The sequence below is a fragment of the Zootoca vivipara genome, chromosome 8, assembly GCF_963506605.1.
Source record: "Zootoca vivipara chromosome 8, rZooViv1.1, whole genome shotgun sequence".
NCBI classification, from domain to species: domain Eukaryota; kingdom Metazoa; phylum Chordata; class Lepidosauria; order Squamata; family Lacertidae; genus Zootoca; species Zootoca vivipara.
The window spans coordinates 81,034,641-81,062,233 of NC_083283.1; the positions used below are offsets into that span (position 1 = coordinate 81,034,641).

Below are 27,593 nucleotides of genomic sequence, written 5' to 3' on the forward strand. Positions count from 1 at the left end.
AGGAACATGCGGTGCAGCGAGGAGCCTTGGGCAACAGGGCAGCTCAGTCCCACGAAGGAGCCTCCAGAGGTGCGGCTGTGCGCTTGCATGCTCACTGTTCAGAGCTGCTCCTGGCTGCAGGGGGGGGGGCAGAGCCAGCGGGCCCCTTGGGCACATGGAGGCAAAGCACTTGGAGGGGCCACTTCCTTTCTTCTGCATTTGCAAAAACACTCCTATTCCGAAGACACTGGGAGCAACGCACAAAAGAGAAATTGACCACAATACAGCGCATATGCTACTACTCCAAAGAAAACTTACTAAAACAGGCTCCTGCAGTTTAATTGGTGATAACAACAACGCGCGCGCGCGCGCGCAAATATCCCCGAATGCACCATTTGTATGCCGCCCTGCGCGCGCCAAGGCCGTCGGGCGGTTCGCAGCCAGAAGCCGGCGTCGCTGCTGGGCTGGGCTCCGGAGAGCCTTCCCGCCTCCCTCCGCCGGAGACAGAGAGAGACGGGGTGGGGAAGGCGGCTCCGTGGGCGGCCCCTGCCTCCCGTTCCCCGACGGCGGCGGCAGTTCCTGGGCGGCTGCGAGGGGGAATTGGGCGGCTCTCGCTCGGCGTCTCGCTTCTCCGCCCGGCGGCCATGCAGCGTCCGGAGGGGAAGCAGCCCTCGGGCGCCTTCGCCGCAGGCGAGCCGTCGGGGCATCGGGGAGCAGCGGAGCTCGGCGGGCGGAGGCGCCCCTGTCTTTCCGCCGACGGGAGCGTCTCGGCCAGGTGGCCCCCGAGCCGGGCGGCGACGGAGGGCCCTCGCTGCTCCCTCGACGGGGCTCCGGGGGACCTGGCGGAGGAGTTGCGCGAGTTCGACGCCGTGCTGGACGCCTTCTCTCCCGGCGCCCAGGAGCGCCGCTTCCCCGGCGAGGAGCCTCCGGAGCGGCGGAGAAGCGACGGAGGCGGCAGCGACGCCGCCCAGAGGGAGTCCCTGTTCCGCTGCGACGCTCAGGGTGAGTACGGTACAGTACATGTTCTTCTTCTGCTGCTGCTGCCAGGAGGGAGTTCTTCCCCTTTATTTCAGCCCCTTGTTCAAGGGACCCTCTGCCGGTCGTGGGCTCATGGATCACTCGGGGGTCCTTGGCTCCTCTCCTCCTCCTCCCCGTCCTTTTGCTCGACGGCCGGGCACGCGTCTGCCCCAGAGAAAGCGCTTGCTTTTTTGAGCACTTCAGGGGGGAGCTGAAGTCGACACGTCGCGTGTGCATGAATGATGGGGACTCAATTGCCCAGAGCAGAAATGGCTTTGAGTGTCAGCTGAAGTTCCCAGGTCAAGTCCAGCTCTATGGAGCACACACGGGGCTGCTTCACCTGTCATGGGCATTTGAATGTTAGTGCGCTGAATCTTGCTTGCTTAAAATGTGTAGATAGATGTGCAGTCCTGTGAAATTGGCTGCTGTTCTTCCTGCCTTGACAAATAGGAGATGCCCACTCTGAATGGTCATCTATGTACTTAATTTCGGGCTGGCACTTAGCATTTGAGAACCTCAGGTGTGCTGCACTGTCTGCACCTATTTAAATGCTTGTCATAGAGTTACCTTCCACCACTACCCATCATGAGCTTGTGCCATAAAAGGGACATATGGGGCCGTTTGGGCAACATCTGGCTTTTTTTTCTACAGCTTAGTGTCAGTGTTCTTGTGAAAAAGGTGCTGGCTTGACCTTTACCTTTTGCATCTCTCGTCTGATATGATCCCAAGGTTGTTTCTTATTTTTTAAAAAAACAAATTTCACAACAGATGCATTTTCGGACAGTTTGCTCAATGCCGTTCATAGCAGAGCCGGGATTTGACTGCTGCACTCAAGAATTAAAAAAAACGTTTGCTTTCAGCAATTTGCTCCCCAAAGCCATCTGCTTGTTTACACAAATTGTTCTTCAGAGAGGAATGCTTCTCAAAGGTAGTTTTACCTGTATTGGACACAGAAATCCCCACCCAACAAAAACAAAAGCGCAAATTTGTTTTGTGCCTGTGTTTTACATGCTGACAATATTTATTGCGATATATCTTGTGTCATTAAAACTCTGGTGGTTGGGCGATCTAGTCCTAAGTTCCTAGAATTCACTGGAGTAGACTTGTATAGAAAAGTGCTAAAAAAAATCTCCATGATTGGCCATGGAGGCAGCTAAGGCTGGGCAATATCAACTTTTCAACATTGCAATGTATCACCAGCTTAAAGATGATAGTGATCACAGAATCATAGAATTGTAGAGTTGCAAGGAACCCTGAGGATCATCCATTCAGGGATCGAACTGGCAACCTTGGCGCTATCAGCACAATGCTCAAACCAACTGAGATCCATTGTGATGTTGAAAAGGAAGGAGCACCATTTGGCGGTGATGTGAAACCGCCTCGGTTCCCCCCACTGCCAGCACCTGGCTCAGGGAGGAAGGAGACAGCAGCTGGAGAAGCAAACTAAGGCTCCACAATATACCTCTGGGTGAAGGTGCCATCGTGCTCTAGTCCTCAAACCAGTCCTGGACAATGACTTGATACATGACCCAGGCCTAAAAGCAGCATCTCCACTGTGTTGCATGTGAGGTGCCTCGCAGTATTGAAGTCCTCTTAGCCCGAAAAGATAAGCAGGGTACTCCCACCCGTTCTTCAATGGAACAGCAGAACATCTGGAGGGATCTCTAGAGAACGGGGTTGTTGCAGTTGCTTCAAACCACAGCTGTGGGCTTGTTCCATAAGTGCCACTTCCTAGGGACCCAGGTCCCTTCACACCCACCCCAGTAAAATATTTGAGGGGGCTGGTCTTGTGGTAGCACCAGGTGATTGGCAGATGGGTGACCTTGCCTACACGTCAAACGGGACTGTGGGGAACCTAATGGTTTGGGGAAATAGCCATCTAGACCACTGGCTAGAAATAGTTTCCCAAATCTGTAGTGTGGCATAAACTGATATTTTGCACACAAAGAATCAGAATTCTAACATTCTGTTTCTTAAAAAAAGAAAACAGGCAATATTTGGAAAAAGACTTCTGTTGCCCTGCCAGCCAGCCTTGTCTTTCTCTCACAGCATCCATTCAGACAACTTTTAATACCATCCTTCTTGCTACGATGTCATTTGACCACAATCATATTCCAAAGCAACAATGAAAATCCAAATTGCCCGAAATATTGCCACAATAAAGCATGCAGACTCGAAAGCATATGAAATAGGGACTAAAGCACTATGCGCACTCTGTTGAATGGGTAGAACGAGAGAGATCGCCAAAGATGGTTGTTGGGTTCTCAGGAAGATGATTTAGCTGTAGGGCAGGGATGGGGAGCTTGTGGTTCTTCAGGTCCAGCCAGGGATCATGGGAATCGTAGTCCAGGAACATCTGGAAGGCTACAAGGTCTCCATCATTGTGTATATAAAAAGAACAAGTCAGGGTCTGGGTGTGTTTAAACCCTCATCAAATTGGGAGGAGGCAGACTTCTAGTTACATGGACATGCCTTGATTTCTTTCTTGGTATTCTTGAATGGCAGTATAAAGAAACGACAATGACCTTTTGTAAAGAAATCCGAAAGGCGTAGCAGGATTAATAGAGAGGGCCTTTATTCTAGGGAAAATGCACAGATGTCATAACTTGACTGCATCTCCTCCTTGGACTTTTATGACACACACACTGCTAAATTTACAGCCGCTCACAGTCCAGTACTGTTCAAACATCGACTCTCCCTCTTTGAATACAAGTTTATTTCCCTTTTTGTCTCTGTAGTGAAATTGTGGTGCCAAATTCATTACCCCGCCGTTTCCTTGGTAACACTTATGTGAAATGCCAGTGTGGGAAGAAGCCAGGCCACAAGCAGACATGCTCTAAAAACACAAATCTCCAGCAACCGCAGTATATAAAAAAAGGCCTGCTAGGTGGTATTTTGTCTGTAAACAACTTTTATTGGATGGAACAGCAAGCCACCTTACACATACTCTCTCCTCTGGCTTCCTGCAGATTCATATCGGCTTCTTCTGATCTCTGCTAGCTAGTAGCTTAACCATAAGCCAAGAAAAGCATTCTACCAGCTCTCTTTCTACAGATCCTCTCTTTCTCTTTCTCTGTTTTGGGACTAGGGCAGTAACTATACTGTTGATAACTGGTACTGAGAGTCTTCACAGCTAACCTCCCCACTTTGCCTTTTACCTCCCCACTCTGTGTGTGATAGTGATGGGTTCCAGAGCAGGAGGGTTCTAGGTGTAGGTTCTAGGTGTTACTGCAGCACCAATGTGAGGACCTCAGCTACCAGCACTGGAGCTCCTATGGCCTTCTGGCCCTTGGGATCAAACAGTGGTCTCTCCTTACACAGCAACCTTTCTTTATTCAATGTGGCAATGCAGAAGAGTTGGGCATAATGGCTAGTTATTACAAATGCTCTGTATGGCCATTTCCTTTTGTGACCTTCTTTGGAGCAAAGTATAGAAAATGAGTTCATGCGATTTAAACAGATCTGCGAGCTTTTGTTGTTGTTGTTTAGTCGTGTCCGACTCTTCGTGACCCCATGGACCATAGCACGCCAGGCACTCCTGTCTTCCACTGCCTCCTGCAGTTTGGTCAAACTCATGTTCGTAGCTTCGAGAACACTGTCCAACCATCTCGTCCTCTGTCGTACCCTTCTCCTAGTGCCCTCAATCTTTCCCAACATCAGGGTCTTTTCCAGGGAGCTGTCCTTCCAGTGAGCACTCAGGGCTGATTTCCTTCAGAATTGATAGGTTTGATCTTCTTGCAGTCCATGGGACTCTCAAGAGTCTCCTCCAGCACCATAATTCAAAAGCATCAATTCTTTGGCGATCAGCCTTCTTTATGGTCCAGCTCTCACTTCCATACATCACTGCTGGGAAAACCATAGCTTTAACTATACGGACCTTTGTAGGCAAGGTGATGTCTCTGCTTTTTAAGATTTGTCTAAATCCAATTCTGAACGGACTAAAGACAAAAGGTAGGGCTGTCCCTTGTCAGCACTGTTATTCACCTGGGTTTCGGAACCATTAGCTACAAAAATAATCAGCTAATTTTTACATCAAAACTAATTCCCAAAACTTACTGTATTTATCCACTACTCTGATGCAATAATAGAGTTTTCCATTTGTGGGCAAACAGTATTGTCACTACACAGCTATCATGTAGAAGTTTAATTCTATATGTTCTGTATTGATTGAGATGTGCAATTTCAGGACAATAGTAGGGATTTTAATATTTTAGACATTAATCTTATAATAATTTTCCAGCATTTCTGTCTCATTTCTATTTCAATATATTCTTTTTTTATACAAAGATGAATAGCTTATTGTGAACCAATGTGCTGTGAAACACTGCACAATATTCATCAATAGAAATAATTTAAATTAGTTAAAGCCACGCCAAGCCATTGGTGAGTATCAGTAAAACGTACAGTGGTACCTCGACTTACGAACGACTCGACAACCGAATTTTTCGACTTACGAATGGGGCAAATGGCCGCACGCTTACAAATTTCTCGACATCCGAACGGAAACCGCGGCGGTTTTAGATAGGGATTTTTCGACTTACGAATTTTTAGACGGGGTTGCTTCGACTTACGAATTTTTCCGTTTCCAATGCATTTCTATGGGAAATCGCGTTTCCAATGGCGCTTTTCGACTTACGAATTTTTCGACCTACAAAGATGCCTTCAGAACGGATTAAATTCGTCCGTCAAGGCACCACTGTAGGCACTTTCGGAAATTTAATCTGGCTGCCATCTCCCCGAACCCCAGTTAAAATAATCCCAAGCAACCCTTTGTTGCTAAAAAGCAAATAAGCTTGCTTTCAAGATATATATATATAACGCCCCCCCCCCCCAAATCCCACGTTTGGTTGACAGAGAAGAAGTAAAATGTCTGTAGGGGTATTTCATGTCTTGTTCTTTGGTTGTCTGTGCAGTTTTCTTTAAATGCTATGAAACATTAGTAAGACGTTCTTGTGAAATATAAATCGGAGATCTAGGGGTATTTATTAAGTTAAATTCATTCTACATGTTTGTAGTGATTCTTTCTCTGGCTCTCTTCCTGGATTGGAATCAATGTGTATTTGCTTGCATCTGAACAAGCTTACCTCATTGCTGGAAGAATAGCTGGGCAGCAAACCTACAGTAGATAAGCAGTACCTTCAAAAGAAGGAAGTTGTGCATGATTGTGCAGCAAATCGGAACTGGCCATCTCTGTGTGGTTCTCCTGAACCAGGGCGCTTAATGCCTAAGAGCTCCTCCACCTGGAAGCGCCTAGTTTATGCCAGCAAGGCTGGTGGGTGTCTGAATCTCTGTGTGTAAATATACCAAAAGCAGCATGTTCACATTGGAGATGGAAGGAAAAGGTGATGTTCCAGTAACACATCAATGAGCCAGTCATAGAAAGACTTTCTACTCAGGCAGAAAAGTTGATTCCCCTCCCTTCGAACCCCGCCCTCCCGGCTATGGACTTTTGTCGGTGGCCCCTTGCACTTTTCAGGGCACACATGGAATCACCAGGGGTAGTCAACTTTTTTATACCTACCACCCACTAATGCATCTTTCCTTACCGCCCACCAGTGCTCGATGGAAGGAGGATTCAGCTTGTGCCATAGAACCCCTGACCGCCCACCTAGAACCCTGAAACGCCCACTAGTGGGCGGTAGGGAGCAGGTTGACAACCCCTGTTCTACATGGACAGTTATAATTGCAGATGCAAAGAGAGTTTGGGTGGCATCTGCACTTGGCCCGGGGGTGGGGAACATCTGGCCAGATTTTGCTTGAACTCCAGCTCAGATCAGCCCCAGCCAGCATGGCTGGTGGTCAGGGTGGAAGTCGGAGCCCAACAACCTCTGGAGGGCCACAGATTTGCCCAGCCTATTCATTACCTATTCATGGCACAGATTTCAGTGGGGCGTTGTCAGAACTGGAGCATAACTTTGTGATGGCATGGGTTTTGTGGTTTGTATCCTCCTGGAGACTTTGATATCGTGCTGGATTGTAAAATGCTCTGAGGATTTAGCTAGTTCTGCTGACTCTTCTGTCTGAGCCTTGGATGACTACCACTTGATTGGATGTTAGGCATGATTTATTCTTGGCTCAACAGCAAAGTTTGGTCTCTCCATGCTTTCATGCTGAATTCAGTCAGTGGAACTCCCCCAAAGATGCATTGTGCTTTAGTGGCACGTAACTATAGGACTAAGATCATGGCCACTGGTCCCATCACCTCCTGGCAAATAGAAGGGGAAGAAATGGAGGCAGGGAGAGATTTTACTTTCTTGGGTTCCGTGATCACCGCAGATGGGGACAGCAGTCACGAAATTAGAAGACGCCTGCTTCTTGGCAGAAAAGCAATGACAAACCTAGACAGCATCTTAAAAAGCAGAGACATCACCTTGCCAACAAAGGTCCATATAGTTAAAGCTATGGTTTTCCCAGTAGTGATGTATGGAAGTGAGAGCTGGACCATAAAGAAGGCTGATCGTCGAAGAATTGATGCTTTTGAATTCTGGTGCTGGAGGAGACTCTTGAGAGTCCCATGGACTGCTAGAAGATCAAACCTATCCATTCTGAAGGAAATCAGCCCCGAGTGCTCAGTGGAAGGACAGATCGTGAAGCTGAGGCTCCAATACTTTGGCCACCTCATGAGAAGAGAAAACTCCCTGGAAAAGACCCTGATGTTGGGAAAGATTGAGGGCACTAGGAGAAGGGGACGACAGAGGACGAGAGGAGCTCCTATGGCCTTCTGGCCCTTGGGATCAAACAGTGGTCTCTCCTTACACAGCAACCTTTATTTATTCAATGTGGCATTTGCAGAAGAGTTGGGCATAATGGCTAACCCATAACCCACCTATGGATGATGACAAGGTCTTGGTATTTTGCTGCAACAAATCTGCAAAGCATGCCTCTGGCAAAAGCACTGGTGTCTTCTTTTCCAAGTTATTAGACCATTTTAAATGAGTTTTTTTTGTTTTTTGCATAGAGAGATGCTAGTTGTGATGCATACAAAAAAAAACACACAGAGGCGTAGCATGGGGAGTCCCACGTGGCCCCAGGTGCAATTTTTAAATGGGGTGTAAAGCAGACATCCCCATCCAGATGCTCCTAGCCTGTCCTGACCCAGCACTTCTCTTCTCTGAGTAGCGCTGTGGTCTAAACCACTGAGCCTCTTGGGCTTGCCAACCAGAAGGCCGGTGGTTTGAATCCCCATGACGAGGTGCACTCCTGTTGCTCTGTCCCAGCTCCAGCCAAGCTAGCACTTCGAAAGCACGCCAGTGCAAGCAGATAAATAGGTACCACTGCAGCAGGAAGGTAAACGGCATTTCCGTGCGCTCTGGCTTCCGTCACAGCATCCTATTGCGCCAGAAGCGGTTTAGTCATGCTGGCCACATGACCTGGAAAGCTTGTGGACAAACGCCTGTTCCCTCGGCCTGAAAGCGAGATGAGCGCCACACCCCAGAGTCGCCTTTGACTGAACTTAACCAACCAGAGGTCCTTTACCTTTTCCCTCTCTCCTGGGCATCGGAGGATTTCTGTTTGAATCCAAGGCTATGGGAGGAACAAGGCCCCTTCGTGGTGCAAAGCCCTCCACTGATGGCTCAGATTGTATATACGTGTAAATAAACCATCTATCACTAAGAAAGACTCCACAGTGCCTCATTCTCAAAGGAAATACAATCCCATGGAATCTTGCACTGCTCGGAGGTTGACTGGTGTGCAACAATACGTTTAAGTCAAAAATGCAGGCTGACTTGTTGCTATAACACTAAGGATTAAGGGTTGTCTTCCAGGACAATGGTTTTCCACCCATTATTGAGGCACAGTCTGACCTAAAGTGGGTTTCATCAGCACTGCTATCACTGTATAGATCAGGGGTCCCCAGACTACGGCCCGCGGGCTGATGCAGCCCAATTGGTCTCCCAATCTGGCCCGTGACAACCCCCGCCGCCCGCTCTTACGGCGCGCAGTGCGGCGGTGCAGTTCCAGATCGGGAAAAAGTGCCGAAAATTGTTTGTGCGCATGCGTATGGGCCTCTCCCGCCCCAGAAGTGGTCATTTCCGGTGTACTTCCGGGTCGGGGGAGGCCCATACACATGCGCACAAACGATTTTCGGCGATTTTTCCGACCTGGAAGCGCGCCACCAAGTGTGTGTGTGCATGCGCACGGGCGCACACTCCCCCGCCCTCCAGCCTGCTGCACGCTGGGTAAGTCTGGGGACCCCTGGTATAGATTATATGGTATAAAGTTAAAAATTGGGTCCCACAGTGCATGTCTGGACGAAAGGTGGGTCCCTAGTCAGAAAAAAACCAGCTGTTCTAGAATAAATGTGTTGTTTAAAAATAATTGCATGGTGATTTCATCCCTTTTTGCTCTAAAAGGAAAGTCTTGAGTGTTCTTCCACTGCCCTTTCGACTAGCGTAATAACTAACCGTTGCTTAAGAGGCAGGCAGTCCTGCATGTAAGTAGATCTCTTGAGGTTTCACTGTAGTCTGGAATAGAAATAACCAGAGCTAACCATGAATTATTTTGCCTGCCAAGGTAAGCATCCATCTTTCTGTACTCCAAACCCTTCATTAAGTAAGTTTTGCTTCAGCCAAAGCAGGCTGAATCTGCTTAGGGACTTGAATTCACATTCAAGGAACTGGGCTTGACGATAATTTCCCTAGAACTTTTTGTAGTCTGATCCACCAAAGTTAGTGCGACTGGCATCTGGAGTCAGATGCAGGTGAAGGACATGGTTGGGACACTTATTGCCCACATTCTATCTGGGGTGATGCTAAATATTAAACGATACATTCCAGAAATCTAATCCCCTTGCTAGCAATAGCTGCAGCAGATGCATGCATAGCTGCCAAGTCTCCCGTTTTCCCCGGGAAATCCTCGTTTTTCCAGCTGTTCCTAGCTGAAAAAATTGTGTTGTTTTTTTTGTTTCCCCCCGGTTTATTCTGGCGCGGCGACCATTTTGGAACTGGGCGGAGCATGCTCAGAAGCGACTTTTGATGCTGCTCTGCCCAGTTCCAAAATGGCTGCAGTGCGACTTCTGGCGCGACGGCCATTTTGAAACTGGGCAAAGCAGCATCAAAAGTCACTTCTGAGCATGCTCCGCCCAGTTCCAAAATGGCGGCAGCGCTACTTCCGGCCTGCTATTTCCGGCCCGGTCCCTTATTTCTCTGACAGCAACTTGGCAGGTATGGATGCATGGCTCCAAGAGGGTTGAAGAGAGAGAGAGAGAGTACAACCCAAAAGCTAACTGCATGGTATGACATGGTACTTGGAACATCAGGGGGCTGGTGTGTAGAGCCACACTCCCTTCAGGTGATGATAGTTGCAACTTCATCTTCAAGGGCAGTCCCACATGAAGTGCATTGTAGTAGTCAATTTTTTATTTATATTTATTTATTTTATCATTTCTGCTTCAGGTAGTTGAAAATTTCTAATTAGGAAATTATTTTGTAGCCTCAATCAAAGCATTGCATAGTGCCAATTCTGCAATAGTTCATACTAATAAGTTAGATGTGTATCCCAGTAGACGCCAGAGATTTCCCTAACGCTCACGACTCTTTGCCCTCTCCCTGGAGCCTCTGGAAATAGCCATGCATAATGATGGAAATGGAAGGGGTTACAGGAGGGAGGGAGAATAGTATATACTGAACCTCTGCAGATGATATGATATGCATGACTCAAATGACGCAGGATACCTTACAAGCATTGTCGGAAAACCTGGTGAATTTGAAAGGGTGGCCTTATAGATGCATCTTAAATAACGTATTTCAGTGTACCCCAATGATTAAAGGCGCCTAAAAGAATGGGTAAATATTCCACAATGTCATAAGGATTTCCAATACCTTGGAGTCTGGATACCCTGAAACTTGAATAAGTTACATGCTTTAAATTGTTCTTTTAGTGATTTTTTTTTAAAAAAAAGGGCATGAGTAGATGGAATAAATTACAATTAGCAGCTTTAGGAAGAGTTGTGGCGGCACATATTATGATACTTCAGAACTTATTTTTTATTTCACGTTCTCCCCACCCCTCTCCAAACAGGTAGTTTGAAACAATGGCCCAAAATTATACCTGTTTTTGCATTTCAGAAAAAGTAACCTGAATTGGCCAGCGAAAAATCGGAAAGGAGACTTTGTAATTGTATTATGATGCTTTTCAGCTGAGGCAACTCAGTTTTATTCAGAAAAAAAGATTGATAAAAAATGGATTATGTAATGGAGCATGAGATAGTACTACACGTGGATTTAGAGGTGTAACCATTTTGTAAATTGTCATCTACAGCAATACAAAAAATCCATATATATTAAAAGATCAGGACATAGAGGGGGGAATGGAGGGTCATTTCTCCCCAATGTGCTTCTTACTGTTTCCACTGGAATGTCATCCTCAGGTTGTAGATTTATCTCGACAGAAAACAATAGAATCATAGAATCGTAGAGTTGGAAGAGACCACAAGGGCCATCCAGTCCAACCCCCTGCCAAGCAGGAAACACCATCAAAGCATTCTTGACATATGGCTGTCAAGCCTCTGCTTAAAAACCTCCAAAGAAGGAGACTCCACCACACTCCTTGGCAGCAAATTCCACTGTCGAACAGCTCTTACTGTCAGGAAGTTCTTCCTAATGTTTAGGTGGAGTCTTCTTTCTTGTAGTTTGAATCCATTGCTCTGTGTCCGCTTCTCTGGAGCAGCAGAAAACAACCTTTCACCCTCCTCTATATGGCATCCTTTTATATATTTGAACATGGCTATCATATCACCCCTTAACCTTCTCTTCTCCAGGCTAAACATACCCAGCTCCCTAAGCCGTTCCTCATAAGGCATCATTTCCAGGCCTTTGACCATTTTGGTTGCCCTCTTCTGGACACGTTCCAGCTTGTCAGTATCCTTGTTCAACTGCGGTGCCCAGAACTGGACACAGTACTCCAGGTGAGGTCTGACCAGAGCAGAATACAGTGGTACTATTACTTCCCTTGATCTAGATGCTATACTTCTATTGATGCAGCCCAGAATTGCATTGGCTTTTTTACCTGCTGCATCACACTGCTGACTCATGTCAAGTTTGTGGTCTACCAAGACTCCTAGATCCTTTTCACATGTACTGCTCTCAAGCCAGGTGTCTCCCATCCTGTATTCGTAAGAGCTGTTCAACAGTGGAATTTGCTGCCAAGGAGTGTGGTGGAGTCTCCTCCTTTGGAGGTCTTTAAGCAGAGGCTAGACAGGCATATGTCAAGAATGCTTTGATGGTGTTTCCTGCTTGGCAGGGGGTTGGACTGGATGGCCCTTGTGGTCTCTTCCAACTCTATGATTCTAATTAGCCAGGGCAGCGCATGCTTTCATGTGTCTGGCTGAAAGCACACAAATTCACAGAGTTTGCTATTTTAATAGACACTCTGATGGAGGGGAGCTTTTCAGCCCCTTAAAATCCTCAGCCTGTTTCTAGACCTGTATTTCTGTGGGCATGGAGCCCATAATAGCCATTTACATAGGGGCTTGGAGAGGTTTGGGGGAAGGTCTCAGCCTAGTTAGTGAACAGGGGCTTTGTGCCAACCTCACCGAACTCCATGAAGGACGAACAGAAGTGTAAATAAACACACATACTGCAGCTAGTTGTGTTGGGTTCAGTGGGAAGCCTGCTCCATGCAAGAGCACATTAAATATTTTCACCCACTTGCCCACCTGGCCTATTTCATTCCCTTAGAAGAAGCAAGCAAGCCGACAGCAGAAGAAACCTTTTATGAGCTGCTGCACATGAACCACAGCCAAAGAGGCAGAGAGCAGCTGGGAGAGACAGAAGGAGCATTAAGACTGAAGCACAAAAGTCAACCAGCATTAAATCTTGAGAACGCCTTCGAAGCCACGCTGCCATTGTCAGCTGCTGCCACTGTCCTGAAATGTCTTGTGATTTACCGTGGTCGTTTCAAACCTTGCAGTTAGTTCTGGCATCCAGATCAGCTGATGGAACAATCCCCGTGCTCATTTTGTTTTTTTTCAAGCATTCCAAATAGCTGCTCAGGTAGAAATCCATCTAGCTGCAGATCAGAATCTCTCTGGGTGTGACATCGTGGGTGTGTAGAGGGAAGTTTACCATCTCACAATAAGTGCATTGGCTTCTCACCGCTTGAGAATTCAAACATTGTTCCTCCAGGTAATAAAAAAAAATCCTTCAGTAGCACCTTAAAGACCAACTAAGTTTTTATTTTGGTATGAGCTTTCGTGTGCATGCACACTTCTTCAGATACACTTGAAACAGAAGTCAGACCCTTATGTATATACAGAGGGTGGGGGGGGTGGGAATGGGTGATGGGCTGATGGGAGTGGTAAACCTGTAGATGGCTGTTAACGACTGCTGATGACTGCAATTGGTCCTGCGGGGGGGAAAAACAAGGGCTGAGGCGCTAAAGAAAGCTTGATCATGCATAATGAGATAAGAATCCAATGTCCAGGTAATGTCATTGTTGCATTGCATAGAATCATAGATTTGCAAGGGACCTCCCCCCCCCAAAGGCCCACCTGTCCAAGGCTCTGCAATGCAAGAACCACAGCTAAATAATCCCCAGCAGATGGACTCTTAACTTCTGTTCAAAAACCTCCAGTGAAGAAGATTCCACAACCTTCCAGCTGGCTCTCGGGTGACAGTTGCTGTCGGATGAGAAAGGAGAGGAGGATGTGGGGGGCAGCCTGAGAGGGTGGGGGGGGGGCTTCCTTTGCCCCTTTGCCTTTAGAGGTAGGCCTGCTGGCTCACTCTCCTGCCCCATCCACAGAGCAGCGATATTGCCTAGCAAGCTGGGAGGGGAGGCTGGACAGCTGGAGGAGCAATGAGAACCAGAGGAGTTGACCTCCCACCTTGTCACCAATAACTTGCCACTGCTTCTGCCATGGGCGACAGACCCACACCTTCAAACGCACCCGTCTCATAGGGAGTTTTGCGAGTGAACGCGCCATTTCACCTTTAAAAGCGGGAGGGAGGGATGTACCCATTATTAAGACATCTTTGTGACTTTTATCCGGTCTTGGAACCCTGATGCCGTTCTTGACATCTATAGCTGTGCTTCAGACTGTCTGTCTCTGACTTGGTTCGTTGCAGGCTGTGAATAAAGCTCCCATTTCTTTTCTTTTTTACACTTAAGAGCCTCTGTTGAAGATTTGGGACAGGAGCCAGGATAAGTACACAGAGAGTTTAACTGTGAAAGCTCCGTACCAGTGGACCTTTCAGGAATTTGTTGCTTCTTTTTTTCTCATTTATTTGGGGTGGCGGTGAAGGGATTTTAATCAGCTCCCATTGATTCAATGAGAGGTAATCAAATTTTGCAGCACTAGCAGAATGGCATGGGTATAGTCATTCTCTCTCTCTCTCTCTCTCTCTCTCTCTCTCTCTCTCTCTCTCTCTCTCTCTCTCTCTCTCTCTCTCTCTCTCTCCCTCTCTCTCTCTTTGCTGCGTTTCTGCTTCTAAATGCATGATACTTTTTTGTTGCAGGTGCAGATTCACCGTACAGAAATAGTTTCGGTTTCAGTGACGGAAAGCTGAATTCCCCAGCACTTTCTCCTCCAGCTGTGTCTACTCCAACAATAGCTTCTCGCAAAGGTAATACAATTCTGAATAGCACAGGTGTGTTTATAAGCATACGTTTATGCCGAGCATCCATGTATCTTATTCTGTGTTGTAGAGATAATTCACCCTCGCCCCCAAACCCCTGGATTGACTTGATTAAGGTCCCACTGTGAGGAGGAAGAAAAGACCACCATGAGCTCAGAGACCGGACATCAGAGTGTGCTGGCTAGAGGGGGATTTCTCCTTAGGAACTCTTTGGCCTCTAAGCTCCCCTATGTGGCTCCGGGCCCTTTTTCCCGTGGGGTGGTGGCCCTTGGTTGCCTGCTCTTGCCCCACAGTTTCTGCCTGTGCTTCTGGATCGCATTATGGACCTAATTTCTGCTAGTGCTCAGTTTGTTTCCATGCCAAGGCAGAACTTTAGGATCTATAAAGTACAGTAATGGGAAATAAAGCTGTTTCTCAGGAGCACAGGTGTATTTTCCTTGCCTCTAAGCAACTCTAAAGAGTCTCATTGCAGCCGAGTTTCGGAAGAAGGGCTTCTGGATCAGAGAGAGCCATTTTCCTATCATGCAAGAGCCAGAGATCTTTTCACAGAAATTGGGAGAAATTTGATTTAGTTAACACTTAAAGGTGGTCCTAACATGATTTGCACTTTGCAAAACAGTACGAGAACTGAAGCGCAGGCATCTTTTGAAATTGGTGTCTCTCTGAATTCCCAGTGCTGTTCTCTAGCCAAGTATTGTGCACAAAGGTGCATTCACTGCAGTAAAGTGTGCATAGAAATGCATATATAGCATTTGTGAAAATAACGTACAAAAATTCATTATATTTTGAAAAATCACTTTGCAAAAATGTTGATACTGCATACAGACTTGTGCACATTAGGGCAAATTAGTGGGTGGGATGTTTTAATGTTATATTATTTTCTGGGTTTTAATGAATGGATGGATGTAGTTGTTACTTTGGGTTGCCTGTGAATAATTTCTCAAGTGGCATTAGAACTCTGGAAAACTCATGAATTTGTGTCTTTAAATGTTCATTTTTATTTATTTAGACATGCACCATACCAATCTTCTGCTTGTTTTTCCAGGAAAGCTTGGAGACACAAAAGAATTAGAAGATTTTATCGCTGATCTTGATAGGACCTTGGCAAGTAAGTCAGGCTAATGGGCAACCAGACCCAAATTCTTAGCTGCCAAGTATCCCGTTTTTCGCGGGAAACCCCCAGATTTTAATTCGTTTCCTGCTATTCTCCTGAATGGAGAAAAATCCCGGAAATCCCCCGGATTTCCTACCTGCCACGGAGCCTCCATTTTGGGTGCTGCTCTGACCATGTGTGGGCACCGAAAATAGGGCAGAGCAGCACCGGAAGTTGCCTCTATGCATGCCCGGCAGCCATCTTGGTGGTGGCCGCATGGCGGTGGCCGTTACCAAGATGGCCGCCGCCATGTGGCCACCACCAAGATGGTCGCTGGGCATGCATAGAAGCAACTTCCAGTGCCGCTCTACCCTATTTCCGGTGCCCACACATGGTCAGAGTGGCCCCGGAAGTTGCTTCTATGCATGCCCAGCGGCTTGCATACCGGGGGGAAACCGGAACCTACTTCAGACAGCTAAAGCAAACCACAAAATGGCATTTGGCTGCCAAGGGAGAAGGGGCAAGCAAAGATCTACATCGGAAGCAAGGGGGAAATCCAACCAACCTTACTCAACAATTGAAGTGGGAATCGGAGGTCGTTGCAGGGGGAAAGGGGCCTGCTCTGAATCACTCCAGGTGTGTGCAGAGCCCAGGAGACCCCAGAAGGCAGCCCTTGCCATTTCCTTCCTAAGCATGGGAGGAGACCCCCAGTACCTGCTATTCATTGAGAGGTCACTATAGAGGCGGCCTTTGGGGGGGCTGAGCAGGAGGCAGGTCTGACCCCCCAAAAGTGGCACCACAGGCATTGATGCCACCATGGCAGCAGCGAGCAATGCAGTCCCGCCGGATCTGCTCCTGTGGATTCTGCCGCCTGAGGCCAATGGCCTCACCTGGTCTCATGGGTGGGCCGACCCTCGCCTACTTGTCCCCATTGCACCCTCAGTTTGGCCATAAGGGCTGGAGCGATTACTCCTTGTGAACCTTTACAGCAGCTGTGTGTGATCTTAGCGAGGTTATCTTGCTGTTGTAGAGGTTTAAGGAAACTGACCCCCAAAATACATTGGAGTCCATGACAGCAGGCCATTTTAACACCTGCCCTGCCTTATGTTCTTATAGGTATGTGAAACAACTGTTTTTGCATGAAACTGGCCTAGCAAAGGATGAGGTTGAGTCTGGGCTGATCCTGTTCCATACGACGGAGACGGAGACCCTCATCTCAGAAGCGTGCAACCTGCCATCTGCTCTTCCACTTTTAACCGTGACGACTCTTGTAACCTTCTCTTCAAATAACAAGTTTTCTGATGCCGTACTTTTTCATAAGATATAGCTTAACATTAATTTAAAAGCGCTCACGAAAAGATTTGTAATTTTATATAGCTAATGTAAATGCTTTTTTTTGTTAAATATATTTTTGTATGCAAATAAAATATGGACTGGATTTTTTTGGTTTTTGTTGTGAAAAAGGGGGCTGTCCGCTATTTGACACTTTCATCCCATTCTTTGAGAAGCTTGTAGTAGTTAACTTGGGGAGCCACCATCCTTGTGACACAGGTCAGTGTGGTTCTAGTTCATCCTTTGGCCACTGGCTTGCAAGGATTCCATCTTGCATTAAATAGCACACTGGCTGGCTGGCACAATTCTGCCTCTCTTTCTCAGTGCCCATTTACAGTGACGAGAGGCGTACTCATCCGATATGACAGATACGGATGGGAGCAACAGAGCTGTAGCAACTGAGCGTCAAAACAATGAGAACACTCGGCTGGCGTACGTACGGTAGTCTGTGAAGCCAGATCTCTTGCATTCGGTCTGGTTTCATAAGGAATACCTGCCCCCTCCTGACATGTTTCCTGACCCCATTTTAATTAATGTGGACATTCATTTCCGTAAAAGCAACATTGCGTGTTGCGCAGCCTTTCAGTATTTAGTTACTCGTGATGAACTTTGAGGGGAAGAATGTTGAGCCTAACTATATTCCTGATAAAATAAAAACATTCCTTCAGTAGCACCTTAAAGACCAACTAAGTTTTTATTTTGGTATGAGCTTTCGTGTGCATGCACACGTCTTCAGATACCTTTTTTTACCTGTGCAAGTTTCTTGGTGAGGTTGATGGACTTCCATTTCATGCGGCTCAATGTGGTGCCTCCCATAGTTCTAGTTACAGGTAGGCAGCCGTGTTGGTCTGAGTCGAAGCAAAATAAAAAAATTCCTTCAGTAGCACCTTAAAGACCAACTAAGTTTTTATTTTGGTATGAGCTTTCGTGTGCATGCACACTTCTTCAGATACCGGATGTATTTGTTTTTGTTGGGAAGAGGGAAATTCAGTCGTCCTGTTCTGAAAGAGGGTTGTACCACAGGGCTATTTTGAATGTCAAGATTATTTGAGGGTTGCATTGAGGAGACTCGTATCATACTCTCCTCCTGGGTTTGTGCTGTTCTAAAAGCCATCTTTAAATAAATCACTCGGACAGCAGTAAAGGTTAGTTGACTTTTTCCCCAAAACCTTTTATCAAATCTTGCAGCTGCTTTTCCCGAACTGAATCCCTTCCTTCTCCAAGTGCAAATTTCTTTATGGCTGTAGTACATTAACTTCCAGAGAGGCACTGAAGCATATTTTCAAAAAGAACACTTGTGGGAAATGGTTCACATTGGGGTAAGATTCCCCCGGCTGCATTCTGTTATGAGTAAGAATAGAAAATAAAGATACACGCTGTGTTCTCTAGATACAAAGAGACCCTTATTTATTCTTTTAAATGTCAGAATGGGGAAAAAACAGGTTATTATTGTTCACACGTCTCTGGATGCGGCAGATGGGCTATTTAAAGAAACATTTGCTTGCTTGCCAATGTGCTTGAGCTGGGAAGAGATCTGAAAACCGACTGAAGTTGTGAGTGTAATGCAAAGTCTAGAAAGCAAGGAATGAGTCCAAACACCAAATTATGAAGAAATCTTTAAAAACAAGAGTGCTTTGTACAGCCTTTCAGGGGTACAGGGCACCCTGAAGTAGAAATGCTATCATTTTCCCTTAAGAAATCAACCTTCCTCTCAGATGGGGGGGGAGGGGTGACTGTTTCAGCAAACAACCACCTTGCATTATTATTTTCGTGGGAAAGAATGTTAATTAATGTTAGAAATCTTAAAACATTTTCTAGCTGAAGATATTCTGCTGACCTGCTTCATTTTCTTGCCTTGCCTCTCTCTCTTAATCCAGAATTTTGAATTGAGACGTTTCCGTTTTGAAATCTATTGTGAACCGCCTTGAGGATTTTTTTGGGGAGGAATGAAAACCACGATATCATGCCTCTCCTCCCCCCTGGTTTGAATTTAGCAAACCTAACAAACCGATAGTAACGCGAGGTACAGAGCCAGGTGACGCATGCATTGTGAGGCGTCTTAATACATAACCATTATTCGTTCTTGCAGCTTACTAAACTAAAACAGAATTTCAGAGCTTGCCGTACGTGGTGCTTTCACGCCAGTCTGTTTATGAATGCCATAAAATATTACCATTTGCCTCTGATTCCTCACATTGCCCCTAAGCTGGTTTCTGTTTTTAAAAGTTTCACATTTAGATGAAGCTCATGGCCTTTAGCAGTTTAATGCTATTATCTGTTGCCCTTCCATCTTGAGGAACACTTGTCATGCAGCATCTCACTGCCTTGGATGATGGAAAAATGATGCTACGGAGTTTGCTCTAATATTGTACTGACTCTACATTTTTCTGGCTCATTCAGTGGACAGGGAATGGCTCTCAAGTACCACTTCACTGCGGATGGCGGAGCTCTCTCTCTCTCGAGACTTTTTGCCGTCTCTTCATAATTGGACAGAGTCAGCATCTTGCTATGCAGTGTTTTCCTCCCTACGAGACAAACAGCAGCTTGAGGAGAAACATTTAGATTGGGAAAATCTGATTTGGTTCTTAGCATGGTCAACCATTTTCACTTTACACGGCCTCAGAAAGTCAGCTGCAACCAAATATAATGCCTCCTGGGCATTTTCTTTCAGTGTTTGCAGATGCACTGACTTATAATCACTGTTAGATGTCTATACAAGAGTGGCAGAAAATCCTAAGTTTCTGAAAAGTAGTGATGGCCATTCTAGTCCAGCAGGCATTTGAATGAAGCTTTGGAGTTTTTAATGATTTTTAATTTTATTTTATCTGTTACTATGCTTTTGCAATTTCTATGAACACCACTTGGAAACATTCATGATTAAGTGATATATAAACAGCTGAAATTATAATTCCTTTTTAAAAATGCTACAGTACTACTTGTTCCATGCATGTAGTACCTTTGATGGGCGAACTCTGAACACTGCAGCCAATTCAAGGATAGAATTAAACAAATTGGATTTTCATTTGAAATTCTTGGAAGTTTTCAGATGCCTGTCAGACAAGCATTTCTACTTGAGGCAGAAAACGCAAAGGGAGACTATTAGATCCATCCGATGTGCATATGACCACATTCATTCTTTTTAACGGACAGAAAATTATTTAACAGACAGAAAAAAACATCCTTTTTTTTGCAGTAGACCAGTGGTGTCCAAACTTTTTTAAAAAAGGGCCAGATTTGATGAAGTGAAGGGCCATGAGGGCCAACCAAAGTTGTTGAGGTTTTTTTTTTAGGATTGAAGTTGTTGAGGTTTTTTTTAGGATTTTACCCAGGAAATAAACTGCCACAGGGGCTGGATTAAACCAACCAGCAGGCCGGATTATGCCCCCGAAATGGACTTTGGACATGCCTGCAGTAGGCAGATATTCCGTGCAAATCAGTGTCTAAGGAAACTAGATGGAAAGTTTAAATTATTGAAAGCTTTGGGTGGGGTTTCTTTAAAAAAAAAACCCACCAAGGTTTTTACTCAAATGTAGCAGTAATAGGTAGATATGGCCATTTAAGTACAATATTCTTCAACATCAACTTCGTTGGACTGGTCCTGTTGTGCGGATGCCTGATGATCGTCTTCCAAAGCAACTAATTATTCCAAACTTAAATATGGAAAGCATAATGCCGGTGGTCAACAAAAGAGGTTTAAAGACGGTCTCAAGGCAAATCTAAAAAAATGTAGTATAAACACTTAACAACTGGACAACACTGGCCTGCAAGTGCCCCAGTTGGAGAACAGCCTTCACCAAAGGTGTCATGGGCTTTGAAGACACTCGAACTCAGGACGCAAGGGAGAAACGTGCTAAGAGGAAGGCACGCTTGGCAAATCCACACCGTGATCAACTCCCACCCGGAAACCAATGTCCCCACTGTGGAAGGACGTGTGGATCCAGAATTGGCCTCCACAGTCACTTACGGACTCATTGTTAAAACTGTGTTTATGGAAGACAATCTTACTCGGCTATGAGTGATCGCCAAAGAAGAAGACAGAGTACTCCATTGTAAAGTATAGTACTTATTCCAATGGAAAGCCTAATGGTTGTATTCTGTGCCATCCATGAGCAGCACTTACACGTGTAGAAGGCAGCTTCTTCCTATCCTCTCTCCTCTAACCATGTTGAGGGCTCCTCCCTCCACAAAAAACATTGAGGCAGGTGGGGTTGGGGAGGGAGGCGAGAAAGGCAAAGTCCCTTTACGGAAGCACAAAGTCCACCAGTACAACACTAGATTCCGCCCAATGTTACTAGAATTAGATTACCCTCTTAAACTCCGCCGAGGTGCTTCCCATATACAACTGACCAGTTACAGATTAAAAGCAGGCCCCTTCCTAAGCGTTTGACAGCATGGTGGAGGTGAAGATCTGTTGTAGAATCTGTGGGATGTCCTTGGTGTCCATGGCAATAAAGGAACGGCCAGCCGGCAGCGTCCTTTGCAACCTGCAGATTATGAAGGAGAAAAATACATGATTGCAAATTGTGTCCCACTATACAATGAATACACCAAATAACATTTAAATGCTCTTAAGAAGAAAGTAAAAAATTTCCTTCCAAATCTCAGTACTGGGACTGCAACCTGAAAGACTTGGAAACTTCGGTGGGAGCAAACGGAAAGGGCTTTGCCTCTGCAAAAGTCTTTCTGCAGCAAGGCTCCTTTCTATTTGTGTTTGCTATGTGCTATGCACATGCGTGGCAGTCAGCAGAAAGGAAAGTACAGCATTAACACTCTGGATTGTATGGGGACTGCGACAGGGTGTCGCCTAAGGTGTGGGATATACAGCAAATCCAGGAGGAAATGTGTTTTGTGTTGCCCAGAGCACAAGACCAATGACTGTTTTAAAGTAGATCTTTATATTATTATTATTATTATTATTGCATTTCTTAATTGCGAGAGGTAGTCTTTGGAGGCACAGAATACAAGCAGCCCCTTGGTTAAGGTAGCATTTTACTTCAACCAATACCGAGTTAAACACACAGCAGAAGAAAGGGCGAATCTCTCATTTGTCACACCGAACTCTGGCATGGGCAGATGTTTCTGCTTTCTGCAAAGCTCAGCTTGGCGTGAGTTCTCTGCCGCTCACAGCACAAGTGATGCTAGGCAACCAGCCTGGCCAGAGGGCCAAACCTGAGCAGATTTGTGGAGAACTGTGCACCCAATGACTGGCGCAGAACACATTTTTAAAGAAAACTTATGCCATATGTATGCATGCCATGAACTCATTGACCTACCTGTCTGCCTGATCTCCCAAGGAGCCTATGAATATGGCAAATGCATTCACTTTGGGGCTGATGGTCAAGGCTTGAGCAAACCGTGCTGGAGGGATGCCATACCGCTCAAGGTTGGCATCGCTTAAGACTATGACAAAGTACTCGTCTGCCTCTTCTTTCGCAATCTCCCGAATGGCGTGCTCTGTGCCCTCCAGAGTGTGGTCGCCACTCATACAGAACTGCGCGTGGGCATGCATTATCTGAGGGGGGGGGGGGGGAGAACACCAACAAAAAGAGGCACGTAAACGAAAAACAAGGAAGCAAATATTTCAGCACCCCTTGAATGGAAAAGCCTATTGCATGTGAATTCATGTCCAAATTCTAGTTCGGAAGATAAAGCGACTTTTTGATTGAAAAAAAAATGGAAAGAGAGCAGCTTACCATTTCACCTGAGGCAGCAAAATGAAATGGGACACACACACCCCCTGGGACACAAATATGGAAAATAAATGAACCCGTGAACCAAAAACCTATCTCACTGGGAACTTAAGATAACACTTGTGGTGCCAGCTTTCTTAGGCAAATCCCCAGTGGGCTGAGAAGGGGGTGGGTTGGTATATGCACCATGGTGACCAAAGTAGGAAAAAATGAACGCAATCCATAACCGGCCTTTGCTGGAAGGTTCAAAGTGTGCGTGCGGAACAACCAGGTGTCTAGCGTTTATTTCAATAGTAAAACATGTGATATGACTCCTTAACAACAATAGATAAAAAAAATTCAGAATAATAAAACAAAAGGGTTTGTGAAGTGTTATCTTCATTATTCGTATCTACAGGTATCTCCATGTGCACACAATTTTTGGAGAAGACCCATTAAATGCAGGAGGTCCAGGTGGGTCTGTGAACCCTCTGCAAAGCTCAACTATAACTACTCACAACAGTAGCAACTGGTGAGGACACCATCTGGACAGGGAAGGAAATCCGTATGTTGCAGGAGGCCGTTCTAGAAAGACACTCCATAAATACAAATAATACATTGGCAGCCACTTTGAGAACAGGATCCGCGACTAGATGGGCCAGTGGCTGGATCCAGCAACTTCTCCTTACGTTCTTATATTCAGATTCCTAAGTGCCAAAGGTGGGATTTTTTTTTACAGCATGACTCCCTGTCTCACTTGTTTCTCTTCCCAGTATACCAGGCACTACACAAATGTCTAAGAATTTCAGTCAGTAATGGTTTACCTTCAAAATTTCCAATCTTTGTTTATTGTTCTTCGGAACATTGTCATTCTGGACCACGGCAATGTTAAAACCATCTCCCGAATGCCCAGTGATGTCATACTGCATGGAAAAGATTTAAACATCATTTTTAAGCATCGTCCCCATAAGAAAATGTATGTTTTATCATAAGGCACTGGTCACAGTTCCCACCCACCAATTTCTGTGCTATTTTTTAAAAAAATACCCTTGTGCTCACAGGCCAAAGTACAAATTAAGACTGGAAGAGGCACATTTTATGCCTTTAGTTACATATTCAAATTCTTAATATTGATTGTTCAGCCCTTTTAAGCAAACCACAACAGCATCAGCTTGCATGGACAGATCAGGCAAATTCATACTGGAATACCAGGGGAAGGATTAGCTTTTAAACTGTTCAGTGTCTGACTGCCTATATTTCTATTTCTATGAATGTTAATTTTATTTGGCAAGACTTATATACCACTTAATTAACAAAAACTAAGCAGCTTACATAAAAATATATATACAATATTCATTTAAAAATACTGATAACATTAACGTTAAAACCAAATGAACAAAAAACGCATAAACATTGTACAAGACATGTCGTGAAAGCATGATCTTTAAAATGTTTCCGGATAAGAGAGGGATGTTGAAACCTCTCTTACAAAGACAGAAGGGAGTCCAATTGCACCATACAGACTCACAAATCTTTTGCACCATTAGCTTTTGTGGACTGGAATCACAGAGCCAGAGAGTTGGAAGGGACCCCGAGGGTCATCTAATCCAACCCCCTGCAATGCAGGAATCTTTTTGCCCAGCGTGGGGCTCAAACCCACGGCCCTGAGAGTCTCATGCTCTATTGATGTAGGAAATGGTCCTGGGGAAAGGAAGGCACATGAGATGAATAAAGCTAAAGTTATAGCTGTGTTGATGCAATATGCAATATACTACCAACATTTAACACAAGCATTTTAGACACTAAAGCTCAAGGCAAAATGCAATTGATTTTTGTACTCTGCAATGCTTCCAAACAATCGTGGTAGACTGCTTTTTGGTTTCCTAAGAGAAAGAAATGTCTATTCCTTTTGTGAGCAGAAGTGTGGTCTACATCTTTCTACTGGAAAAGTTAATGCTGATAACATATATGTTCATGTGCAAATCACCTTAAATTTCTGCTCGTAATTCTCAAAGGCTTCCATCACCATGCAAACAGCTTCCATGGAGCGCTCCAGCCGCCTGTCCACCCCGTTGAAGCGGTACATGCTGCCAGAGACATCCACGACCAGGCGGAGGCGTTTGGGCTTTTGCTGAGGGCTCCCCAGCTTAAAGAAAGCAACAGCAAGTCAGGTCGATGAAGGGGGTGGGTGAGCTTCAGTCAAAAGGAGCAAACGGTTAAGTGCTAGCTTAAAGGGCAGATTATAAAATAATAATAATGTTCTAATGCAAAATCAGTATAAAAGTACCTAGGTGAACTGGGCACAAATCCTTCTAATTACTTTTTCTGGTAACTTTCTGAATCACTGTTCTAAGACTGCCGTGCCCGCAGAGGGGCTCCTTCTCTGCTACCTCCCGCAGCTTCCTTATTTGTGCGTTTAAGACGGACCCGAAGGAACAATTCTGTGAAAGGCAAGGGTTAGCTCACTGTTTTGTGAACTGCACATGGTCCCCATAAAGGTATTGTGATCCTGTTAAAATATTACGGGAAACACTTCTTTTGAGACACAGTGGTACCTTGGTTCTCAAACGCCTTGGTACTCAAAGAACTTGGAACCCAAACCCGGCAAACCCGGAAGGAAGTGTTCTGGTTTGTGAACTTTTTTCGGAAGCTGAACGTGCTCCATTTTGAGTGTCACACTTCCGTTTTGAGTGTTGAGGTCTGCCTGTTTTTGCTATTTATTTTGCGTTTTTGTTTTTGCGGCTTTTTTGTTTTGTTTTTGTGACTGTGTGGAACCCAGTTCAGCTACTGGTTGATTGATTGTGTGACTGCAGTACATTGTAGATTGCTTTCATTTTATGGATCAATGGTCTCATTAGATAGTAAAATTCATGTTAACTTGCTGTTTTAGGGGTTGTTTTTAAAAGTCTGGAACGGATTAATCTATTTTGCATTTCTTTCTATGGAAAAGCGTGCCTGGGTTTCAGAACGCTTTGGTTTTGGAATGGACTTCTGGAACGGATTAAGTTTGAGAACCAAGGTACCACTGTATTGAGAAAAATCTACTGAATAGATTTCTGGATTTATGTTGCCCATATTGGAAACAAAATCCAAGAAACATCTCACATAAGGTTCTGCAGGTAAAAGTCTCCCCCACCCCCCCAAAAAAATGGATCTGAGATTCAGAATTCATTCCAAAAGCAAATAGGGTTGTTGTTTTTTAACATGCATTTTGGGGATAATTCGGCTTTGTGTTGCAAAGCTTGTCTGCTGACATTACAGCCTTTAAAATGGGATTCTGAGCAACACTGCACTCAGACTATAAAGTAGATCATTTAAAAAGTGAAGCGCCTGTTTTAACACTTTCTGGCATTGTTCCTGGATCTGAAAAGGTATTTCATGACACATGAAACAAGGCAAGCCGGAATACAAATAGCAAGCTGCTTACAGAGAGTTTGGCAAACAGATAAAAAACGCTTAAAATATTTGTTTTGTTCTACTAGCCTCCAATGTCATTCTTTCCCTGAATCACCATTCAAGCATTTTGTTTTGAATTCTCGCCTTCTCCACTGAAATAGAGATGCTTCTCATAGTTTGGTTCTTTGTCCCCATTATTTATGATTTACTTCAATCCAGAAGACCTAACAAGAGGGTGGAATTTAACTGCAAATGCCAAGCTCTCTGGAGTTCTGACAGTTGCAACCTAGGACCAGAGGCCTTCATACATTGACACATCCAAGCAGGGGCCTTCGTGGTCAGCCATGGGAAGGAAATTCCCCCCAGGAAGCACACACAGCCAACAAAGAGAGCCCAGAACGTGGAACTATGCTCTGTGGCTGCTGCTTCAAGTTCCCCATTACGAGGTTTACATAGCAATTATCTCTATATTCTGAGGGCCAAATGGCCTGCCAAGAAAAGAGCAGCTTTGGAGAGGGCAATTTTATGAGGGAAATGGAGGGAGGGGGGAGAGGGGATCAACTTCCTCCAGCAGCAGCGCAGTCCTTATCAGATTCCTCCTCACCCCCTCCAGCAGCTACTTAGCCAATAAAAAAGGGAAGGTGCTCTAGTCCCAAACCTCCGGCTGCCATGCCTGGTTGCATCCTGAGTCCAGAAAAGGTAAAATCGGTGACTCAATATCATAAACGCAAGACTGAGAAAAGTTGCTCTCAAAGGCATGTTTGGAGACAGAGTTACATCACGCAGAGTTAAAGGTAAAGGTAAAGGGACCCCTGACCATTAGGTCCAGTCGTGACCGACTCTGGGGTTGCGCGCTCATCTCGCATTATTGGCCGAGGGAGCCGGCGTATAGCTTCCAGGTCATGTGGCCAGCATGACAAAGCCGCTTCTGGCAAACCAGAGCAGCACACGGAAACGCCGTTTACCTTCCCGCTGTAGCGGTTCCTATTTATCTACTTGCATTTTGACGTGCTTTCGAACTGCTAGGTTGGCAGGAGCTGGGACCAAGCAACGGGAGCTCACCCCGTCACAGGGATTCGAACCGCCGACCTTCTGATCAGCAAGCCCTAGGCTCAGTGGTTTAACCCACAGCGCCACCTGTTACTGCAGCACAAAATGAAATGAGCACAAACAAACTATATCAATGGACTCTGCAGGAGAACTGACTCCACCCCAGACATAACGCACAGCGTGATTCTGGAACCTGCACGGAGCCACAGCTGCCTCCTAGAACGGGCAATGGTTCTGTGGAAATTCACTGTGCCAGACTCCGGGGGGGGGGGGCATGCTAGCTGGGCTACATTTAAGTTGCCATGCAGTGCTCCGTGCAAAAACTCTGCCTTATGCATAAATTAAATGTGTGAATAATGGGGCAGGTGGGCAGAATTTTGTAAATTACACAGCAATATGTGAAACGGACTGAGAAAAGCATGTATGCCAGGAAAACAGTTGGTGTGCATGCACTTGAACTTTGTCTCAGTTAACTTACTTGTG

The 27,593-nt window shown here is 45.5% G+C and overlaps 2 protein-coding genes across 2 annotated transcripts in view; one reads left to right on the plus strand and one right to left on the minus strand.

Annotated features, from left to right (window-relative positions):
- Positions 1–432: 432 nt before the first annotated feature.
- RGCC (regulator of cell cycle) lies at positions 433–17,101 on the plus strand. The gene is made up of 4 exons (XM_035103547.2): positions 433–981; positions 14,451–14,558; positions 15,616–15,678; positions 16,780–17,101. Exons 1-4 carry the CDS (start codon positions 624–626, stop codon positions 16,785–16,787), a joined length of 537 nt encoding a protein of 178 aa, XP_034959438.2. The 5' UTR covers positions 433–623; the 3' UTR covers positions 16,788–17,101.
- Positions 17,102–18,125: 1,024 nt separating this feature from the next.
- Positions 18,126–27,593, minus strand: part of VWA8 (von Willebrand factor A domain containing 8) — an 86,936-nt gene continuing 77,468 nt past the window's right edge. Inside the window, exons 42-45 of the mRNA XM_060278247.1 lie at positions 24,652–24,810; positions 23,489–23,587; positions 22,269–22,507; positions 18,126–21,479 (exon numbers count right to left, since the gene is read on the minus strand). Of these exons, the coding sequence (XP_060134230.1) occupies positions 21,371–21,479; positions 22,269–22,507; positions 23,489–23,587; positions 24,652–24,810 (606 nt within the window). The 3' untranslated portion in view covers positions 18,126–21,370. The remainder of the gene's footprint in view (positions 21,480–22,268; positions 22,508–23,488; positions 23,588–24,651; positions 24,811–27,593) is intronic.

Coding starts and splice junctions, on each gene's coding strand:
- RGCC (XM_035103547.2), top strand. CDS start 624: ATGCAGCGTCCGGAGGGGAAGCAGCCCTCGGGCGCCTTCGCCGCAGGC. Junction 982..14,450: donor GTTCCGCTGCGACGCTCAGG/GTGAGTACGGTA, acceptor TTTTTGTTGCAG/GTGCAGATTCACCGTACAGA. Junction 14,559..15,615: donor AACAATAGCTTCTCGCAAAG/GTAATACAATTC, acceptor TTGTTTTTCCAG/GAAAGCTTGGAGACACAAAA.